The 22,981-nt window shown below is 38.5% G+C and overlaps 2 protein-coding genes across 5 annotated transcripts in view; one reads left to right on the forward strand and one right to left on the reverse strand.

Annotated features, from left to right (window-relative positions):
* The window catches only part of ATR (ATR serine/threonine kinase), a 34,756-nt gene extending 24,732 nt beyond the window's left edge, over positions 1-10,024 (reverse strand). Inside the window, exons 1-13 of the mRNA XM_072344563.1 lie at positions 9,905-10,024; positions 8,671-8,762; positions 7,166-7,309; positions 5,748-6,637; positions 4,861-5,045; positions 4,220-4,414; positions 3,763-3,989; positions 2,792-2,944; positions 2,464-2,662; positions 1,593-1,852; positions 1,026-1,216; positions 852-952; positions 361-532 (exon numbers count right to left, since the gene is read on the reverse strand). Coding sequence (XP_072200664.1) covers positions 361-532; positions 852-952; positions 1,026-1,216; positions 1,593-1,852; positions 2,464-2,662; positions 2,792-2,944; positions 3,763-3,989; positions 4,220-4,414; positions 4,861-5,045; positions 5,748-6,637; positions 7,166-7,309; positions 8,671-8,762; positions 9,905-9,963 — 2,868 coding nt within the window. The 5' untranslated portion in view covers positions 9,964-10,024. The remainder of the gene's footprint in view (positions 1-360; positions 533-851; positions 953-1,025; positions 1,217-1,592; positions 1,853-2,463; positions 2,663-2,791; positions 2,945-3,762; positions 3,990-4,219; positions 4,415-4,860; positions 5,046-5,747; positions 6,638-7,165; positions 7,310-8,670; positions 8,763-9,904) is intronic.
* A 233-nt stretch (positions 10,025-10,257) lies between these two features.
* PLS1 (plastin 1) overlaps positions 10,258-22,981 on the forward strand; it is a 36,306-nt gene continuing 23,582 nt past the window's right edge. For 2 of the 4 annotated variants that reach the window (XM_072344565.1, XM_072344568.1), the window contains exons 1-2: positions 10,300-10,394; positions 17,437-17,523. The gene's annotated coding sequence lies outside the window, so the exon portion shown is untranslated. Of the gene's footprint in view, positions 10,395-17,436; positions 17,524-22,981 lie in introns of all 4 variants that reach the window. The other 2 variants (XM_072344567.1, XM_072344566.1) reach the window with 2 other exon arrangements.

Consider the following 22,981-nt stretch of genomic DNA (forward strand, 5'->3'; position numbering starts at 1 on the left):
ACTATTATGCCTGTAATAAAGTTTGGCTTAAATTCCAAGTTTACATTCTAGCCTCCAATGACAGTGGTACCATATAATGCAAGAACATATACAGGTCCTCTATGTCAGCAGTAAGGCACCTAGGGAATAAAAGAGAAAAGCAATGCTGCAAAGGGAGAAGACTAATAACTAAATCAAATACTTTCCATTCATTCCATAAAGTGTTTTTGTTGATTTTGTTTTTCTTTTAAATAATCTCTTTCCTACTCTATGAGATTTCACCTTGTAAAATAGTGTAATATTTATCTTCAGTAACATTTTCAAAACACAGAAAAAGAATTTGAATCAATGTCTGTATAAATCACCAACTCTCATTTTTACCTGGCAGATAGGTTTCTTGTACTGACTGAAAAAAGCTTGTAGTTTTATGGACTTAGCTGCTGCCAGGGACCGAATTTCTGTGTACGCTGCTCCAGCCACAGAAGCTGACTTGGACAACAAACAATGCAACAAGTGCAAGAGGGCAAATGGTACCAAATCTCCTTTTGATGCCCTTAAAAAGCAAGCAAATAAAAAGTAATTAGAATGAAAAACAGTCATTGCACTAATAAGTCATTGCACTAATAAAATGGCTTAACAATAGGTAGTTACCGTAATTCTAAACAACTCTTCTTTGCATATGAATAGCTAGACTGTACCTGCCATAGTACCACAAAACAGAATGATGCAAATTCTATCTGCTTCAGAAGCTTAATACAGTTGCAAAGGACTTTGGACAAAGGCTGATCTCCAAATAAGTGAACTTAACAAAAAGTTACCCCCCTCACAAACTGAGAGTACTTAGCATCTTTCGTTGTATTGTCAAAAATTACCTTCCAATATCTCCTGTTGTGAGAATCAATGTATCTTTAAGCTCATTATTTCGTGATACTTTGGCATGCGTATAGGCTTCTTTCATTCTTGAAACAAAGAGCTAGATAACATAAAAACAAAATGCATTAGTAAACGAAGTTGAGAAAAACAACATAAAGTAAATATGAATTCACCTCTTTTATGAATCCTTCTTCAGAGTCTAAGGATTCTAATATGCTCTTTATGCAGTCACTGAAAGCCACTCGTACATCTTTGTCTGGGTCTTCCATTAAATTTAATAAAGACCCAATGAGAACCTTCACACTTGACTCATCACTGTTAAAATCCAGATGTTTGCAAAGGTGAGGTATGTTTTCTATAAATGCTATGAAGGGAAGAAAAATATACTTTTAATTAGTTTTTTTTTTTTTTTTTTTTTTAATAAAACACTGATAGAAATACGCACTGAAGCACATACTTATTTCTGAAAAGAGTAAATATTGAGAAACTAAAAAAGTTATTCAAAATGTAGATTTTATCAACTATTACATTCCTGGGTGTGGACACAAAATTAACCACAGCAGTCTACAAGGATTATCATAACAACATCTAAAATTGTCATTGATTTCAACTGAAATAACACATTTCAAGCACCATCTTAGCTACAAAAAAAGAAACCAACAACAAAACAAAACCACCCACCCAAAGCAATATATATTAAAAAAAGGAATGTACAGAAACATAGTAAAATAAAATCTTACCTAGTTTTACCAAACTGGATACTTTGTTCTCAAGAAGAATAAGAAATGGCTTAAAAACAGAGGCTTGCACAGAGCAAGTTTTTTCATGAGTAGAAGGCACAATAAGGCTGTTACACAAAATACCGCTAGTAACATGCTTTATAGCAGAGTCTGCTGAAGGAGGTTGTACACTGAATGTACCAGAAAGACAGCAAGACAATTTCCCAATAGTAGCAGCACAAGCCTCCTTGACTAGATCAGACTCATCTTGAATTTGATTTCTGAAATTGACATAAAAACAAAAACATTTTAATAAATTAAGAAATCTATTAAACACTAAAATTTACATATCTACATTGTCTGGTTTCTCTAACTATATTGAGAAAATGATAGAACAATTTAAGAATCTGCTTTACTAGATAATACCTTTCCTTTTCAACTAACGTTGAAAGCTTATCTGAAATGTCTGAAGCCATACTGGCTATAGCGTGCTTGAAACATTATAAATCGACTGAAGACTATAGACAGTACAACAGAAGAGGGCAAGAAACAGATACAAAAGGAAGAAAAACTGGAAAGATTTTTAAAAGATAAATGTACAAATACATATTTTACTGACAAAGACATTCCTATTCTCTTCATAAGCTTTTATTTATTGTTTAGAAATGAGGCCTTCAAGAAGCAAAGAAACTTGTACACTGATCTGGTATGTGAATGCTAGCCTATCTTCATGTATACACATTCTGTTGGTATCTCTTACGAGTTCTAAAATCTAAGTCTACTAAACTCTGCATGACATACAAACAAACATTTATTTCAATTATTATAATTAATTCCTTATACATGCTATTTTCTTCATGCATGAAAAGATAAAAGATATATTAACACATACAAAAGAGCCTTTGGAATCATACTGATAGACTGCACACTTGGTGGTTGAAGCAGGAAAGAGAATCCTTTAACACACGTAGCCCGAACTACTTCATGGGGACTTTGTAGTGCCCAGTAGTAAATGGATTTTCTCCAATCCAGATGAATGTTTCTTGGGAAGAGAGATAGAAGGAACACACAACGTGACTGAGTTTGAGGTGCTGAAGAAAAAAAAAAAACAAAAACATTATTTATTGTCCACTATGAATATTGATTCTGACAAGGCAAAGGAAGCAATTTCAGCATAGTGCAATCATTTCTGAGAGAATTACATAATTTAACATACTTACAAAAACTTGGTGCAGTTTTTTGACTCAAAACTAGAGGATCAGTTCCAAAAGCACTTATTTTAAAAGAAGAATCATCAGGATGGCTGCAAATCCAGGGTAGAGACAGCAATCCACAGATATTATCAAGAATCTGATCATTCAGTGGAATTTTTACTAGTGAAAGGGTTTAAAGAAAAAAAAAAAAAGACATCTTTTATGTAAGCTGAATAAGATGCATGTTATGTTTTTAATTTACTAGAGAATGTTTGTTTTTTTCCCTATCAACAAATAATAGCATTGATACCTCCAAATGTTGACGTTCTACATTTTCTAGATATTAAAAGATATCAAAATAATATAAAAGCTTCATGAAACAGCAGCATGTAACGTGCAGGAGAATACACATAACTTTGGTATCTCTGGATTTGCATGAAGGCTTTTAGAAGGACTTTGGAATGGCTAGTAAGCTGAACTCACAGTGCCACTTGAATCTCAGAAAACCGACTCTTTTCCATACTCCTAGCTTCTCTAAAAAAATACACCAGACAGCTGACCACTCTACATGAATTCCTCATGTTTTTGTTACACTGCTAGCATGCCAAGTTTCAATTGAAGTCATCGGAAGCTTCAAAATTTCTGAGTGAAACAAAGGTAGTTCAGCATGCCACTTCTGTGTGTTGCAGAAAGAAAATCATTTTTTGATTAAAGATTACTTTTGTTACACACATTCACTTTCTCCACATAGTCTCTTGTTGAGATGAAATCAACAGAGAAACAGACCTGTAAATCATGTTCAAAAAGTGATGAAAACAAAGCTCCTAAAATAGAAATTTGTCCCCCTTTTTCTCTTTTTAATATAAGCTTTTTTTGTACTGAAAGTGGAGTTGTAACAAAATATCTACAATTCCAATACATCTACAAGTCAATTTATTCAGATACATTCTTAGTTCAGAAACCCAACAAAAGATGTGCTTACTTAAAGGATTTCTTACCCTGAGCATACAGCAAAGCATCGATGATTTTCACTGTTCTGTCAATCACTTGCTCCAGGTTAACCATCTTTGTAGCGGCCTCTAACAGGCTCCCACACACTTTTACTACTCTTGTGATAAAGTCAGAGGAAATCCATGTGAATTGTATATTCTCTACACAATCCAAGGAGCACGGAGTATTCTTGCATGTGTCAACGTTACACAGATGAGTTATTTTATGATCCATACTGTCAAAAATAGAAATCATACAATCAATGCAACAGATAATAAATGTTTAATATTGTAATGCTTCTAAGAGAAGTTACTATGTTATTGTTATATTACATGTGTTATTATACCTCTACAAAACAAGCAGGACTTGCATTGATAAATGGGCAAGTATTAAAGCAATCTACACAAATCATAGGAACAATTACAAAGCACTGCTGATCTCATAGTTTCACCTTGGAAGCTTTACCTGCCAGAATTTGTTGGGGGAGAACAATGAACTATGCACAACGCGGCTAGTTGCAGAATTATGGCAATTCCTTCTGCAGTCTGAAGAATATTCGCTGTCAGACTTTCTTTCTCAAGGACAGATATTAAGGACCCAGCTTTCTTTGAGATGGCATTCCACAGCGTGCTCTTCAATTTCATATTTACAGGGCTAAGTCTGTAATTTGATCACATTGATTATTTTCAAACACAAAGGGCTGTTTTCAGTGGTTACTCCCTGCCCCCTACAACAACAGAAAAGAGCAATCATCACATCAAAAATTGCTAACCCATGTTGGACTGCGAGACAGGAAAATAACAGAGGAAACTCCACTTGAAATAAGCTCCATAATTCCAGCACTCTGTAGGTATTCTCTCAACTTTTCTGTTTTCAGTGTGTATAAATGAAAACAGTACATACTGAAAATAAAAAGACAGGTTCTTAACTGAAGCTTAGCTTAAAAGTCACCCATTGATTCTAATCCTTCAAAACACCATTTAAACCTTCTCCCAGAAGGAGAATCTTTCACTGTGATTGTTATGAGGAAACTTCTTCCACAAAGCAAAATAAAATTCTTATTATTCCAAATGACTACAAAAGTGGTTATTGAATGAGCAGCATACACTACTGGTGCAGGTGTTCTCTTCTTTGGACACTTTGCTGGTAGGCTTAGTCGCCGTCTTTTCTCTGGAACTTCATCGCTGCTCCACCCATTAGTATCAGAAGTATCTAGTTGGCTCTGATGAAGCTCCTGAAAGATTTCTTCTGTTTGTGTTTTTAACACTGTGTAAAGTGGACTCACCAGATACTAGGACATACAAACAAAAATATCACAACGTGTGTTATGTGTTGCTTCCCAAATACATTATATTAATATTTCTGACTTAAAATTTTGTAATTAAGCATAAACATTGAAGGTGTCAAAGACATCTCTATAAAAACAATCTTAATTACATGAAGAAAACTTTCAGAAGTGATGAAGTTTCCTACATTCCCAGCAGAAGGAATGCAGCTTGTTTGAACATCTGTTTCCAAGTTCTCACCATAGTATCTGGCTAAGTTGTTAAAATACACACAAATATAAGAGATGACAGATACGATATGCACAAGGGTACATGAGTCGACAGAAGACACAGTGCATCCACACCTCATTATTTTAATATAATCCTTTCTTCTTGTCCCTAATAAGTACGACTAAAAGCACATAGAGAGCAAGAGTAGCTCAGCAGTTTAATGGAAATTGTATCTTAAGCTGCTCTTCTTTGAGCCTATTCTGTGCCTTATTCCCCTTTAATACTACACTTGCAAACAGATTCTTGTCTACGCAGTCTTTTCAATAGTTCAGTACATCTGAAAAAGATAGGGCCCAGCTACATCCAACTAAAAAACTAACCTGCAAAAATACATGAAACAGCTGAAAAACAAGGAAGGTATCAATCTAATTAACTGAATAATAGAACATTTCCTGGATTTTCTTTGTACAGATAAAGAATTCTAAGAATTAACCTACCTCCTGTTCTTCCTGAGTTCCAAGCACACTCACAAAAACTTTGCATATGGTATTGACATGGCCTTTTCTTACTTGTAAGGCAGATTCATAGCCAGGTGGAACAAACTCCAGAAAATATTGCAGCATATGGCAAAAAGCAGCTTTCAGCTTTTCAGAACGAAGACACGTAAACATATCCCCTTCAAACAGTGCACAAAGCTTCTCTAGTAGCATATTCAAATACACAGGTTCAATATTTTTGTAAGAATCTGCTTCAAAAGGCATCAGTGTTTTCACCAATTGTAAAAATGGTTCTCCACAGAGTTCCAGTTCTTCAGTATCCATTTCAAGTGCTGAATGTAGAATTCCAAAAAAGACTGTGAAGAAAACACTGGCCAGCTGTTCCGGAGGTCCTCCCAAATGAATTAATTTTAATAAAAACTTCATTGCCAAAGCTTTAACTTTTGGACAACCATAATCCAACAGGGAGCAACCTATTCCCCAGAGAACAGTATCCTGTCTTACAAAATATACATCTGCAACAATATCCATCAGGACAGACAACAACAAAACTTCCAGACATTCTACATTGGGCATACCCATCAGCTGTAATGGTGCTAATCTTAAATATCCCACATTGTCACTTGCGTTGCTTGAAAATCTCTTCACAGACACTGGCCATACCAGTACATCTCCCCAGAGCTGCTTTTGTGTGTCTCTTTCATGCAGGAAGATTAAATCTTGGAAAAGCTGTAGCAAGTCTTTTGTTAGTATTTCAAAGATGGAGCAATTTTTCATTTTAAACAGAAAAAGTAAAGAGCAAATGACATCAGAGATGTTCTTGTGCAACGTGATACAGTTCGGAGTCGCAGCAATCCGGAGAAGTCTTGTTATGATCCAATTGCTAAATTCTGGGGCAATAGAAAGAAACAGTACACAGAAAATTATTAAGATGAAAGCGAAAGCCCCTTAATAAAAGAGTACTTCATTGAGAGCAAAGTTACTCATCGCAAAAAAAATAAATAAACACAGTGATGAAATAAAGCTTAGTAAGCATAAAGCATTCCTTCAGCATGAGATCTTGCTGATAAAGGGGCAAGAATTAAAAAAAAAAAAGAAGACTGATTTTAGAATAGGTTATTTGAGACATTTTGCTCCATGACAAAAAGTCTTCAGGCAACAACTATGTCATGGGATAATTCATCAACATGAGATTAAGCAATAGTACCAAATAAGGTCAAAGGTTGTTCTGGTAAATATCAGTTACCACAAGAGCAAACTAAATTACAAGAGAAAAAGTCTACCATAAGATTCAGATGCATAAGAGCAATCTTTTGAATTTATCTTCTCTCCATTTTTGATCTTTCATATGACCCTATTGACAAAGTTAATTAAATTCTACAAATACCAATTTTCAATACTGACAACTTCAAGCTCACCAATGCAATTGGATTCCGTTTCCTCTTGACTTCCATCGACATTTACAAACATAAGGGGGGAAGATTTCATGATATGTTGAATAAAATCTAGTAGCATTACGGAACTTGGCTGTGAATCGGATTTCTTAATGAGTTCCAAAGCAACTTAAAACAAACAAACAAAACAATACTGAATTAATATTACAGTGAAATCAACTTCCATAATTTTGGCTGTATCTAAAACAAGGAAATCATAAATTTTCTATATAAAATATTATGACATGGTATCAAACTTGTATAGCAAGCAATTCTAAGTATGCCTTATTATTCAATGAAAAAGATTTTAAGGTTATTTTAAACCCTGTACAGGAAGCCAAAAAGTATGAAGAAAAATATAAAATTACTCTGCATATTATCCATTGACACTACATTCATTAATTCAGTACTATATCTAGCTCTTTATTGAAAGATAGCATTTTAATTTTCAATTGGTTCTCCCTAGATTTATGACCTAGAAAAAGAATTAAGCATTGTTTACAGAGCTGCAAGTTATAGTTTGAATGTAAGCTTACAGAATCAAAGAATCTGAAGTGCTGCTATACTGCTCTCTTAAAACAGATAACTGAATCACTTCAGTTACCCAGTTTTCATGCAGTTACGTAGAGAGCACAAGGAGAAAGCTATCTGAAATTTAGACAGGAATTAAGAAGAAGTTACATAGTAAAGATAAAATACTTGCATGCTCAGAAGCAATACCTAAAATAGTCTGGATTTGCATTTTTATTCTCTCTCAGGAACAGACTAGAATTAACAAATATCTTATCTGAACAGTAACATAATAATACTTAAAATGATCAATTCACTAGATGAAATACATCTTAGAGAGACAGATACATGAAAACACCCCTCAGAAACAGTGTATAGTAAATATTTCCGTATATATGTAATATAATAAAATACATTTTAATATAGATATTAAAGATCACCTTACAATGAGTCTCCCTACAGTAAATGGACAAATAAATCCAAATGCCAGACTTCTGGAATCTGTATTTCACAATTAATCAAGATACTGTTAAACTACTGCAATAATTGGAACCTGAACTTGATTGTAGGACTGATTATCACCCTAGAATTAAAAATCAAGGCTTTTACATCGAAGTGTTGCAATTCTTGAATATTTGTGAATTTTAATTGAAATTTGTGAATATTGAGATTTACAAGCTGCATCACTCAGTGAGCAATCACTTCAGATAAAAAGAATTCTGAGCATTTTTATTCACTTTATTTTTACAATTATAAATTTGTAATTTATGATGTATATTATTTATAGTAATAATATACATTTGTCTTAAGTTATTTCATAGCAAGTATTTAAATAAGGAAGTTATTACAAAATTAAGATATAAATGTTACTGCATTCAAGTGCTAATCTTTGTTGAAATGAGTTGTAACTTGGGTCTGTGTTGAATTACTTAAAACATACATCAGATTACCATTCGAGATACCAGACACACAATACTCACCCACATCTACATCTGTCAGAATTCTGTCAATGAACTGGCAGAGTATTTGTCTTGGTTTCTGAACAACTGCATTGTATTCTTCTGGACTAGCACTAAAATTAAAAACACGATATTTTACCTATTTTAAAATACAGAATAATTCACATCCATCTCAACAACACACCATTAAACACCAAGATAGTTCATTTTCTTCCAGAAGTTTCCAAAAAAGAAATGCCACTGGTTTTCTTGTTTTAGTGACAAGAGTATTTCAAGCTCTTCTCTTCCCCACTTTTCCTAGGTAAAAAGCTGTAAGAAATGCTGAAAGCCATTTAATTTTGTTATGCAATTTTGTTTGACATACTTTATGCACAATTCTGATCTATTAAGGTCACACACTGCTACAAAGCAAAACAGATTTAGTGCAGAAAAATAAAATCAAGAGCCTGTTTTTCTTTTGGAATTAACAAAATTATTCAGCAGACCAACCACAGGTATGCAGGGTAAGACATGCCAGCAGCACCTCAGGTGACTGAAATGTAAGTACCTTCACTAGGTCAAAATGTCACAGCATATTCACACCTCCATGTCACCTAGTTGCCTAGCACAGAACAAAGCTGCAGTCCTGATGGTGCCATTAAAACTTTAGAGACAAGCATTAATTCTCTCTACACAGATGGAGGACATACAGAACCTGGGTGTCAAAAGCTCCTATGCTGCTTTCACCTTAGCCTAGAGCAGCCTCAGTCAACTGAGCTAGACAACAGCAATTTCCCATCTGTGAGACAGTGTGTAGTACACGACTGCAGTACCCAGAAACCTCAAGTAAATATGTTCATTCCATCTTATACAATGCAGATTGCAGAGTAGGGACCACGAATAGCTCCAGAGGTGTTCTACCAATACACCTCAGACGATCAACTTTGTTTAGTGCACTGCCTTAAGAAGCAAGGAATGCAAGCTTCAGCTCTTCCCCCCACCCCTCAATGTGGTATCTGTGCTGCTTCCAAGTCAGCAAAACCCCGCCGTAAGCAGCACGGGGTGCAGTACCTCCACAAACCCCTTGCCGCTCCCCACGGCACGGCCCAGGAGGGAGGCAGTGCCCCAGGCAGGCAGCGGGGCGAATAGCCCACAGGAGGAAGACGCGAGTTCAGCCCCAGAGTCCTCAAGGAGAGGTGGGGAAGAACCCTACCCCCCAAGAACCAGGCCTTCCCCGGAGGTCCCCGCGCCTATGAGCGGGCCGGGCTGAGCCTACCTAGCGAGCTCCCGCAGCGCCGGGATCATAGAGGCCATCTCCAGGCCTTGATCGGCCATGGCTCCGGCTTTCAACCGCGCCGCCGAGGCGGGAACCGCCGGAACCGCGGGACGGCGGCCGGCAGGGCCCAAACAGCCTCCGTCAAACGCACGGCGCTTCTCCGCGCCACCCCGCGGCTCTGCCGCGTTTAACCGCTTCGTCCCCAGGCTGCACCCCGCCACCCCAAGGGCCCGACCGGGCTGCCCGCGGCACCGCTACCCTCAAGCGCACGGATCCCTGCCGCACACCCCACCACACCCCACCACAACGCGGCACCAACCCCCACAGCCCGCATCCCCTCGGGCGGGAGGTGCCCGGCAGCGGCCCCGCCCCTCCGCCCCGCTATTGGCCGCCCGCCCGCGGGCAGCAGGTGGCCGTGCTGAGGGAGGCGGCAGCTGGAGGTGAGCGGCGGCTCGTTCGGCTGACGGCAGCGGCGGGGGTTGAGCGTAAGGTGCTGTTATCTTTTATTTCCAGCGTTCGTTGCTCTCTCTATACGGCCCCTTGAGAGCGGTTCGGTATCTTGAGGTTGCGAGCCCCCGGTGTGCTCCGTGGGTTGTGTGTGGGGCTGCGAGAAGGGCAGCCCGAGCAGACTCGGGATGAGCTCCGTCCTGCCCCGCGGGCTGTTCCCGTCCTCCGCGTGTGTGTCAGCTTCGCCCTTCGTTGCTTTGGAGCTGAAATAAAATCCTCTCAGAGGATTCTGGTTCTGCTGCCAGCTTACACTGGGACGTGGCCGAATCTTGCGTGTGGAATTGTTTGGGAAACTGTGCATGTCGTGGTTATGTTTCTTTACTGATGGGTGTCTTTAGGGCACCTATTGCTAATGAACTTTCTTCAGTAAGTAGCTTTTAACCTGAAAAACACGTTAGCTATTTCATAAAACTAGTCTGATGATGCTTCTAAGGCAGCTAACAAAAGGAGGATCTATTTGGAGTGCTTTAAGAAACTTAACAGCATGTATTTGAGTTTTATCTTTGTTTTCCAACAAATATTTCCAACAAATATTTTTGTCTTCATAAACTTCTGAGAGCCTTCTGGGGGCAGTTGCTGGCCAAGAAGCAAATGCTCCACAGCTATGTGTGCTCTGGTAAAAGGAGCTGTGGTGGCTCAGGAGGACCAGGCATGTCTGGGTTTTAATGCTGGTTTTATTTAGAACCCAGTGTTTCCTGCTCAGTTTAAATAAGAAACCTTGTGTTGTTACTCTGAAAGTAGCTTTCTGAATAGCAGCTTCGAAGTTTGAGACAGCAGCGATGTGAAGAAAGGTGTGACTGCTTCAGTCAGTGCAGTGATTCTTAATTTGCCAAATTAAATCCCGTTGATACCATAGCTGATAAACTTAATTAGGATAGTAAGGTGCCTATTAGGTTTGTAGAGGCACCTGAGCAGGTATGTTTCTTCAGGTTTAAATCTAAAGAATCAGTATGATACACTTATTGAAATATATAGGTACATTTTGTTGTTTATAAAGTATAATCTGGGTATGTTTGGTGCTTAATGGAAAAACTAAAAGTACATTTCTCGTTAAGTCTTCCAGGTTGTCAGTGAGATCTTACTAATAAAGGTACTGTGACAGCGTTTCCATTTGTCGTAGGTAGAATGCTATATAAATTCATGGCGCGGTTTCTTCAAGTGCTTACCAAAGTGGTAATTCAGACTTCTTTCTTCCCAGTTGCAGTAAGTACTCAGCAACTCCCTACAGAGAAATCTGTTTCTCATCTGTCACTGGAGTGGGTCTGAGAGGTTTTGCTTGTTCCCTGTTGCAAAGCTCCATTGGCTGCTTTCTGACAAATATTGTCAAGTTTCTCCTGACTGACTTGTGTGCACTGGAGAGTCTCATAGGACCAACTGCGTTGTGCTGTGAAGATGTAAGAAGTCTTCTGTGTGCACCCTATGAGATACTCTGCTAGATCTTAGCATAACCTAGCAATCTTCAACCCTCTGAATGCTCAACCTTCCTCCTTGCTTTGCTGGAGCGCACAGTGAGAAACTCAAACTCTTAATTCATCTTCCTTATCCCATTATTTTATGTTGCTTATATTGCCTTTGCTCTCAGGAGAAGTGGAAGGTTTTTTGTTGTTTTTTATTTCCAGCAGCAGGGTGACTCACTACTATTGAAAACGCCGTGCCTTTTAGACCATTCTGTGCCTTCTCCTCCAATGTAGCATTTGTGTTGGTGAAATGAGCCTTACGTGTGCTGAGCTCACAGCTTGCAGAACTTAGGGAATCCATGCAGGAAGGGACAGAGTTAACTGTTGAACCAGTGTGTGTGACACTGACAAGCTTCATGCCCGGCTGACTTCCCTTTACCCTTGGACTGCCCAGTTACTTGTTAGTTGCATGGTACTTCCACACCCAGGCTTCTTTTTAGCTTTCATTTTCAATTTATCAGGTACCTCTGTAGGTCACTGTAGCATCTTAGTTTAAGACACCAAGTGATGTGACTTTGCCTTGGAGCAGCTGATCCCAGAGCGCAACAGCATGTTTGCTGCTCTTTAATTCCCTCTGTTAGTCAAATTCTGATGTACATTTACAATTGGTGCTTGTCTCTGTGGATGTATGAGATGTTTCTGATGTTTTTACAGGGATCGCAGTTAAATCTCAACTTACTCTTGCAGACTGATATAAGTGATTATATTAAGACTTTTAACCACCTACACATATTTAATGCTGCCTGCATGAACTGTGAGACTTAAATGCTACTCAGGCTGTGTGTGGTGGTCAGAGGAACTGTGTAAACTGTTCCTCTTTAGCTGGGCTGAGTAGTTTCGTGCAATATCAAGGTGTGCTTATGGCTTATCACATGTGTGGTTGCTGTAATTGCATCTGACTGTATGATTACTTGAAGACAGATTTCCATATATAGTCACGGAGGTGGTTGTCAGGGTGGATGGCTGACCTTTGAACGTATTGCCTTGTTTCTGCACACCGTAAAAATGAGTATTCTGGAAAGCTATGCTTTAAATATGTGCCTGTGCTGAACAATCAACTTGCCTAGAGTGAAGGTGCACAGGTTAAATGTATATGCAGGCCTCAATATTGATGCGACAACTTTCAATTTAAAAAAGAATTGTAATAGCAAACACTGCTAAGGACTAGGCTGGATAGATTCTAGTCCTGCAGACATTTTATTGTGGTGTGGATAAATGTCCTTAAGAACTTAAGACTGTTAGTATGGCAACATTAAACATAGGTGCAATTTGGAGAGAATGTCAGAATAGAGTCGTAGAATCGCGAGGTTGGAAAGGACCTACAAGATCTTTCAGTCCAACCATTACCATTGCTACCACAAGCCATTAAACTGTATCTCGTAGCTAATTATACATTCTTTGGTAATCTGGTCGTATAACAAAGCAACAGTGACTGTGCTTTTCCATTATATGTAACCACCACTACTACTACAAGCTAGCTGCATGTATATCTTGTATTTATATCATGCTTTATCTTAGTGGAAAAGTGTTATTCTTGAAGTTATGAACTGTGAGGAAACTTGTGGGAATGTGTTTCTTCCTGTACCAGTGTTACAGCATTGAGACTTTGGGATCTGACAGTTGTTGAATGAAAGCAAGATGACTGGAATTCACTTCTGGAGGGCAGAGTTTGCAGAATCTTAAATGCCGTTTAGTTGCCTCCCGTTTTACTGCAGTCAACTGAAATATTTTCATGGCATACACCAGATGTGTGGAATGCTTCAGTTCTGTGATAATTTTCCCAAGGAAACTCTAAAAACTCGCTGGGTCTGCATAATGGATTAAACAAATGTAGAACAGGAGTAGGGTGAGTAAAAGGATCTGATCCTAGCAAACAGGATTATTACTGCAGAAGGCTCTTAGTGTGCTGTGCTGGACAATAAGGAAACAATTGATGGTAAATGTAGTGTTGGAAATGATATTTAGCTAAGTGACTCCGGCTGCTATTGCTAAGCAGTACCTCTCATCTAAAAGTTACTTTTGAGGGTATTCTATGTAGGATGCTGTATCATGGACTGATTTCAGCCTTGACATTCAGTGAATGTTGATTGCAACGTGGTATGCAAAGTGTATTAACAAGAAACCCAACAAACTATGGTTAGTCAGACCAAGTTGAATAGGGATCAAGGATTCTAGTTTACTGGTAAAACCAGTTCTGCATTGTCATCGTGTCCTATCACTTATTAAAGAGTATTAAATCATCATTGTAGCTATGCATGTAAAGAATGGATGCAAAACTAAATGGCAAGGGTGACTTCTCTGTTATCTAGTGGATTGAGTTGGTGATAAAATGGCTCGTTACATGACTCCAGCTTTGATTAATACTAAATGTCACTTAGATCCTCATTACGTACCTTATTATTTGTTTCTTTTCTTCTAAATGTAAATTAGTAGATGAATTACTGGATGGTTTTGGATATGTGTGCTTGATTACTGCTATTATTAGAGGTTTCTGAGGAGAATTAAGGCAGTGCCTCACAACAGCTCGTCAATGACACTGGTATTGCTCAGCCTCAGAAAATAAATAATGCATAAGCAGACTGTGTGCTTGTACATGAGTGCTTTTGGTGGTAAAGGGTTTATCAACCTACTTGTGGGGTTCCCTTGGAGATGTGTTGTTAGTAAGAATAGATAGTAGCAGAAAGTGCTGGATCCAGTATAATCCAGTTTTATTTGCTGAAAATATATCCATCTTTTCATTTTGTTAATAATCCTTCATGCATTTTGGAATGTACTGTTAAAATTATTGATATGGAGTCAATGTTTGCATCTTGCTCTCAGGAGGAGGCAGATCTTTGGCTAAACAAAATTTGATGTGAACAGGAAAACTGCATTCATCTTTTTGCATGTGTATCAAGCTCTTACTCTTCTTATCATTAAATAGTACTGGTGGATCAGTAACAACTTTTCTGCTCAGTGTGTTTTTTCAGTTGTCTCCTTTTTAATAAGTAAATTAATTAAGATCAAGGCACTTAAACTCAGGAGGATTAATCCACATCAACTAATCCTTTCTCAACAGACTAAGCATATGTTGCACATGCAATTGGGTACTGCTGTAGTCTGTGCTCTCCCCCAAAAATGCTTGTGTCAGGTGTTACTGAGAGTGGTGTGGCTTCCAGCTGGTCTCCTCAGCCACAGGACAGAGTGGTGGGAGGGCAGGAAGGCTTCTCCCTCAGTATGTGAATGAGAAATAATAACAGTAAATATTTGTGCCGTGTTTTGAAGATTAAAAATAGGATTTAAGGATAGATTAGTATTTAATGTTGGAGCAATAATTTGGGGAGCTTAAAAATGAGTTCTTGTCATGAGCTCATGCTGTGTATTGTGCCAGTGAACAACATGATAGGCTTGTACAGCTTCACTGAGGGTCAAGGGGAGGAGAAGCCACTAATTTGCAGCTAATTTAAAATCCTGAATGTTTGCTTGTTCAGCTAAAGTATGGATAAATTGAACATTGTATCTTGAGAGCTCTTTCCTAGAGGTGTGTTTTTCCACTGTAGAAGAACTGATCGGTTGGAAGACAATGTATCCGAGAGTTAACCCACAACATGATCACAATTAAGTTTTTAGCTACTATTTTTGTTTCTGAATGCGTGGAAATTTGCTTTCCATGTACTAACAAAAGAGTTGCAATTAAAGAAATATTTAATATTTTACATGGAAGGCATCAATCACAGTTTGAAAAGACTGAATGTTATCTAGCAGTTTTGGAAAACAGGCCAGCATTCAGCTGTTACTACTGTACAGTAACTTAAAATGTCTTACTTCCTAATTATGAATACATAGGCAAGTGTTAATTTTGTATTCTGCTGTATGAGGTAAATGATACATGCTTAAAGGATTGCAAGTGCTTTTACCTGTCTGTTATCTGTATCTTATATCAAACTGAGATGGGGAAGGTGTTAGAATTTTTCTTATTCCTGTTGGATTCCCATGGAGCCTGTTGTCTTGCTAGCCTTGGGTTATGTAGGCTTCCACATGATACCCTATGTGACTTGCAAGTCAGAGACAAACCTTCTACTGTATTACAGAAATACGGTACCAAATAGCAAGAGGAAAGTCCTGCAAATAAGGTTAGAGGAGAGCTCAGAGGGAAAAGAAGTGTCCTACTGACATTTTCTTTTACAAACATCCATCTTAGCCAAATCGGTCAGGTTGGAAGAGCACCCTTAATCCTGAGGAGGAGATAGGTACCTTTGAAAAAATTCAAGTGTTTGTTTTGGAATACAGCTGTATCTTGCATTTAAGTTTATTCAGCTTGGGTTAGAGAGAGGTGCTTGGGGCAACAGCCAGCCAAAAATATTGAAAAGTAGTTGGAGAATTTGTTGAAGCCCAGTGGAAAGAAGTTTTTACCTGAGCATCAGAAATACATTTTCATTCTTAAATCAGAAATCTCCTAACTGTATGGATCCGATGGCTTTGGCTCTGAATAATTTAGTCACGTGTACTTTGCAGAGAAATAGCTTTCTTTTTCTCCTCCAACTGTGATTTAAAATGACAGTTGTATGTTTTCTTCTGGCCTAATTAAGAACAACAGTAAGAACAAACAAACTTTGTGTGCTTCAGTTACTCTTCTAGTTTAGAAGCTAAGACAAAACTCTGTTCAGCTCTGGTCGATCTGATTTTCTGCTTTGCTCCTTTTATCCCCTGCACTTTAGCAGTGCAGCTCTGTAGGACTGGGAGCTCATGGGTGGGCAGCACTGACACATCTGTGGTCTCTGCAGCAACTGGGAGGCTTTAAAAGGCTGCCGGTTGCTTTTGCTGCGCACTGCAGAAGACCCTCCTTTTCTCTCCAGCTTGGCCAATGATGAAAGAAAAGCAAAAATAACCTATGAATTTTCCATGACAGAAAATCCTGGCGTGGTTGTAGTGTAGTAGCTGATCAGACTAATCTTCTAATAATCTTTTGAACCGTGTAGAGTTGAACAAGGAATTAGCAGGTAACAGAGAGCTGTTTTGCCCTCTGACAATTAATGAAAACTTAAAATGCTCTAGAAACGCAGAACAGTTGGGTGCTGCTTAGTGACTGCAATTAACTGGCATCTAAAACATGCTGAGATGGAAATGGAATTGCTGGGGAGAATGAATATGCATTTGTTGTTACTCGTAATGATCTTCACACGATTAACTTCTGGGGTGACCTTAAGACTAAGTTCATTAGTAAGAGTTAGCCAGTGTCTCTCTGCTGGGTTTCTGGTATTTGTAGCAGCTGAAGGGTTCTGCTGCACAGCCTGGCAGGGTTCATGCTGAGAGATAAAGTGGTTTTCTATTGGGTGCTGCAGCTGCACCATTTTAAGATCTCCTCTCCTTCTGCCTCTTGGGCTGTTTGTTCATTGGTGGATTTGTTCCTAAGTTTGCATTATAAATTAGGTGCTAACTCAATGTTATTTTAACACTTGGAGAAGAGAAAAATGATCCATAATGTTCCAGCTGACCTGAGAAAAAGATGTGTTGCTTTAAGTTATGATTAGTGGAGAAGAAGAAATTACTAAATTACAATGAGTATCTTTTATTTCACCTCTTAAACAGCACCAAGTCTTGAAGAAACAGAGGCTTGGGAACACTGGCAGCATTGTAAGAGACATCGTGAAATATTACAAGATTAAACAGCTGAAGGTGAGTACACATTGATTTGATTGTAGCTATTGGAATGTAAAAGCCAGTGAACTCTGACAAACTGAGACATGTAATGTGGGAAACTGGAACATAATATTAGTAACAGGAGTTTCCCTTTGAAACTGTGGGTGACAATTGCTGTGCTAGAAACTGATACCTAGCACAGAAAAACTGTGCTATTTGTTACATTTTCATGTTCGATTACCTTCACTTCCCCACTATAAATGCTGGGCATCACACTGAATTTGCAACTGATTGCCTATAGCAGTACTATCTCTTTCAGAAGGGTCATACTTCAATTGTAATTTAAAGGAAGACTACGAGACTGAGTCAGTGACTTCCAGTGTTATCAGTTCTCATAGTTTGATGGAGCTTTTCAGTACTCTGCCCGTTTCTATGGAATGAGCCTCTTGTCAACACACAATGAGATCTGAGCACAGGTTTGGCTTCCTGCATAGGTGAAGGTCTTACTGATACAATTGTTTCAGTAAGAATTTCGGCTTTTGTTTGCTAGACAGGATGTGTACTGCAGAATATTAATGTGGGAATTTTCTATAAAATACTGCTGTTTTTATTGGTAATTTCATCCCCACGTTAGCAAAAGCTGTATGTGTATAAACCTAGCCAGAAAAGAAGAGATTAAGTATCACTAACTGCTGTGGTTTTTTTTAACTCTCTTCCTTTGCTGTTGTAAACTTGATATGTAATGTCAGCCTAGGCACAAAAGAATACCTTCAGGATGGAGTGCCTGAATTATCTTGCTTTGATAGTGTATCCTTTCCATTTATATTTCAGTGAGGCTTGTTTCAGGGAAATGTGACAGTTAAATCAAATTTGGATTTTTAAAAAGTGTATCTGTTTATCATAGCTGTGAATGGCAATCAAATGAACTTAATCATGAACTGTTTCCTACTTTTTGCCAAATTTTCTTTATGTTGATGATGGATACTTTGCATCTAACATGCATTTGCATGGAAAAGCTGCTGTGCTACTTTGATGCGTCTTACTGAAGTTTCCCTGCTGGATTTGCATGTGTGGATGTGCACCCTGTGCTGTGGGACTGTGCTGCTAGCTCAGCCCACCATGTTTTCTTGCTTTTGGTGGCACCACGTGAGTTACCAGCTTCCCTCTCCAAGGGTCGTTTTTGTTTTTCTGTTAATAACTGCATCTTCTTTTTTTTTCCTCCTCCCTTCTGTTGGTTGAGCTGAGTTCTCAGCACCCTGGTTAGCAGAGGGCTGCACAGATGTTCTTACCACATGCTGTGTCATTTTGTTAATCTCCTAATTAGAAAGTGTGATCTTTGCCAATTCTGGCCTCCTGGAGATGTGCATTTGCCTGGTGGATTACTGGGTGGGTGCTCTGAGGTGTGCTGTGCAAGCAGAAATGTTCACATGGTGGAAGACAGTGAGTACAGGGATGAGGCCAGTGAGGTAAGACATGGTGTAAGAGGAGCTGGAGAGGTATAGTTACTGGGGCCTGGCACGTTTTTGTGCTGGAATCCATGTGAGCAGTCAGCATGGGACATAGGTTTCTGTACAATAAAGTAGTTTTTGGAGAGAATCCAAAGATCTATCTATGTGGTAGATGATAACACAAGAGATAATAGTGAAACTCACATGAACTGCAATATTATGTTAAATTGATTGGACTTCTTGTAAGAGGTGTACATGTTTTCTGTTTGGGAATCAGTCTGTTTCCCTGCACCAGTGTAAATATGATGGTGGTTGTGCTTTCTAAACAACTTAATGGTGGTGCTGATAGTGTGAGGCAATCTCTTCCACCAAGTCAACTTAATCTACTTTGACCCACATACAAACTGTTTCTGCCCTGTTAATTAACTTGAAGCTAGCTCTGCAGTTATGGATTACTTTAAATACAGACATTGCCACCTGTAAAACAGATACACAAGTTTTTGGCTTTGTAAACAGTGCCTTTAAATGTTTAATTTGTATTTTAAAAAAGCAAACAAATCTTCATACTCTTTGATAAAAATATAAGCTGAATGGGAGTAGCTCCGCTTCTGCTAATGTTATTTTGAGTTACAGTGGACATAATTGGCAGTGTTCTAGTGAGTCCTAAACGAAAAGATGCTCTTTTGCATGAGCTCCTATTTGCCAAGGGATTTCCCTAGTCCCAGTTTTCTAGATGCAATTTTTGCCCATTCTTCCCTATCCCTTTTTGTAGTTGCGGTAAGCAGATTTTATCAATGAGTGCGAGAGTGTCTTATCTGAAAATCCTAGTATCTATTTTAAAATGCAATGTTCTATGTCTCTATGATTTTTCCATGTGTATAATGAACTGTGTAACTGAACCCTTGAGATACATCTGTATTTTCACTAACAGTGGCACATCTATAGCAGTGGTAAATAAGAGCTGATTCCTTTTCTCTCTGGGCAGGGAAGGGGGAAGTTCACTAGAAACAAGTAGCCTAAACACAATTTTTTCAGTAGTTTGTTTTATTTTATGGTGTGATTGTCAGAGGTTCTGAATATTGGCAAATTCAGCTGATAGCAGTTTTAGTTGCTGGTATTCCCAAGCCTGAACAACTTGTCTGTACTGACTCTGTTGTGGGTGATACCTGATCAGGTGCATTGTGATCCTCTGGAAGACATTCCCTAAGCACTTGTGGCAGTAACTGATCTTGAGACCAACTGTGAGGCTCAGATAGGGTGTTTCAGAGCTTGAAGCTGTACAGCAGAGGCACATTTTTGTATATTGTAAGGCTGTGAAGACACTTAACCTTGCATGCCTCTAGCTCAGTGACCAAACTTTCTGTCTGGAAAAAGGAAAATTAAATGTCTTTAAAGGGCAAGATAGAGCTAATCCTTTTCTTCTGCAGATTCTAGCAATGTTCTTGTTTATTTTATTTCATTTTCCTGAGAACATAAGCTTATTTTATTTACAAGACCCAAAATTATTCTTAGTGAAAGCAGTATCTTACTAGTGGATAGTTGCTATGTTTATGTGAAATATAAAGTCCTTATATCTTCGGTAATAATTTCCCAATCAAATATTCATGTTGTTGAGGAATGAAGCAAATATGTAAAAAAATTCAAAACTGAGCATGAGAGGAGCTTAGAGTAACACATCAGGTAACTGACATTTATGGTTTGAGTGCATTCAAATTCCCACAGTGCTTTCATTTTCCTTGTGTGCATGTGCTTGTCCTGGTGAGAGTTAATGAACTTTCACCAAGACAAAGGTTATGTGTAATAAATCTCAGACTAAGTGCTACTTGAGCAGAGTCACTGTGTCCAGCCTTTAGTTTGGATCAGAGTTCTTTGAGTTTAACCATGGCAGAGATTCTGTATGGAATTTTTTTTTATGTCCCTTCATTTGTTTCTTATTACGGCACAGCTGTTGAGTATTTTGTTACATACTGTACTTTGAATCTCTTCATTCTAATGTATTGGAAAGCTGATGTATGTGACATACAACATGCAGACAGCTGAGAATTCCTAATCTGGAAGCTCTGATAAGATCAAGTGTGAAGTGCAATTCCTGTATCTTCTCAAAACTGTGACTTTGCTTCAGGTGATGGAATGTCTTGTTCTGGAAAACCGTCTATTTCTGCATTCTGAAATACAAAAGTGTTGCTTCTTTTCAAAGTATCCACAGAAAATCTTTTTCTGTATTTCCCGTCAATACTGACACACTCAGCGTTTTCAAGTACTAAACAAAAACTCCTTGTTTGCTTAGAAGCAAAGCTGTGCATGCATATATTTTCATGACCTGGAGATAGCTTGTTAGCAGGTAGGGAGCCCAGAATGCACTGAATTGCACTAAACTCCCTTACTGTTCTGTGCTACTTGTACTCTAACTGAAACTGGCGTGTTCTCAATGATTGTGTTTTATAAACATGAGGAAATGCTGTTAGCAACTAGTGTTAACATCAGAAAATCCTTGTTAATGTTCATGCAACTCTGTGGGGCCGGTGCTGTTGATCTGTATTATTTCAGTATCCCAGTTTCACAGAGTTTAGATTTGCTGTTGAGGATGTTGTGCTCATTAAAAGCACAGTTTGCGGTAGTTAAGCAGCTGGTGCAAGGAAAAGGCAGAGTTGGTCTGCAGGCTGTTGTGGGACTGCACAGCCTGAGGATCACCTCCATGCTCAGCTTGGAACCTTGGGAGCTAGAGGGGCAGGTGTGTGTAGCAGTGGCAGGGAGCGTTCCTGCTTGCTGCCCTCTGTTCTGCACTACAGCATGCTTATTGCAGGTGAAATGGAGGAGTGCAGCCTAAAGGAAACCCTGACACACTGAAGCAGGAATTTTAAAGAGTTTTATATATCACACTGTATCTGGGTTAACGTTGGGTTAGCAGATGTTGCTTGGCCTGCGGGTATGGGGTAGGCGTATTTCAAGCCCCTGTTCCAGAACAGAGAGGGGATAAAATGCTTCCAGTTTTTTGCTGAGTGCAGATGAAACCTGTCAGACTTTGAGGAAAGTAGCCAAAGTAGAAGTCGTCACTCATGGCCTGAGACAATCTCTTTAGGCAAATTCAGCCCAAACTGTTCTTGTAGCTAAACTGCAAACACCGGAGAGTGTCCAGAATGTTTCTGGAAAGCTATTTCTATGAACTCAGAGTGCGGTAGCATTGTTTCAGAACTACTTTTTCAGAGGTGGTCCTTCTGGCATGGGTAAGTTTTCCATTGATGTTTTTTATTAGTGCTGAATGCAGCAATACAAAGCCCAGGCAGGCTGAGATCGTGTTGAATGATGTATGTGAAGGAAATGGGAGTGAAACTGATAGCATGGATGAATTTGCATGGCTGTTCTGTGCACTCAGCAGCCAAAGGAAGCCAGAGGCATTCTGTTTGGTTGAAAAGGTAGCTCTCTAGACTAAACGTATCTGCTTTGTAGTAAGTGGTTCTTCATCCTGATTCAAGTCTCACAAAATGATTCTAAGTGAATTTTTAAAATTTATTTCTACAATAATTGAATTCACATAAATGCACAATAATTACTAAATACCTTTGATGACCATAAATATCTAGTGATAAATCTAGTGATGTTTATAAACCAAGGCAGAAAAGATGCATCTTCAGACCATTTGATGTAATGAACGTTCACACTAACTCTGATTCTTTTTTTTTAATGAACTATTTAGCTTGTGTAGGTTTTTTTTTTGTTTTTGTTTTTTTATGTAACAAAATAGAAGTTCAAATAAGCACTTTCTAGTTCATGTTACTCTGTTAATGGCTGTACCTGATAAATGATACACTGCCTCTTCTTTTCTTTCAAAAATTAGTATCATGCTTCAGCAATTATTCTTTTTTTTACATGAATGCACGTCCATTTATATACAGAACTAATCGTCTTTCTGTTATCTCCTGTTTTAAAATTATAAAAGCATTCTCTGCTGCACAGAAATGGATATATATATATATATACACTTTGTTTTTCTAAGACCCAGTGCTGATAGCCCATTGTTCTGCAGGTGTATTGGATTCCCCCACTCT

The sequence above is a fragment of the Excalfactoria chinensis genome, chromosome 9 (assembly GCF_039878825.1).
Source record: "Excalfactoria chinensis isolate bCotChi1 chromosome 9, bCotChi1.hap2, whole genome shotgun sequence".
Taxonomy (NCBI): domain Eukaryota; kingdom Metazoa; phylum Chordata; class Aves; order Galliformes; family Phasianidae; genus Excalfactoria; species Excalfactoria chinensis.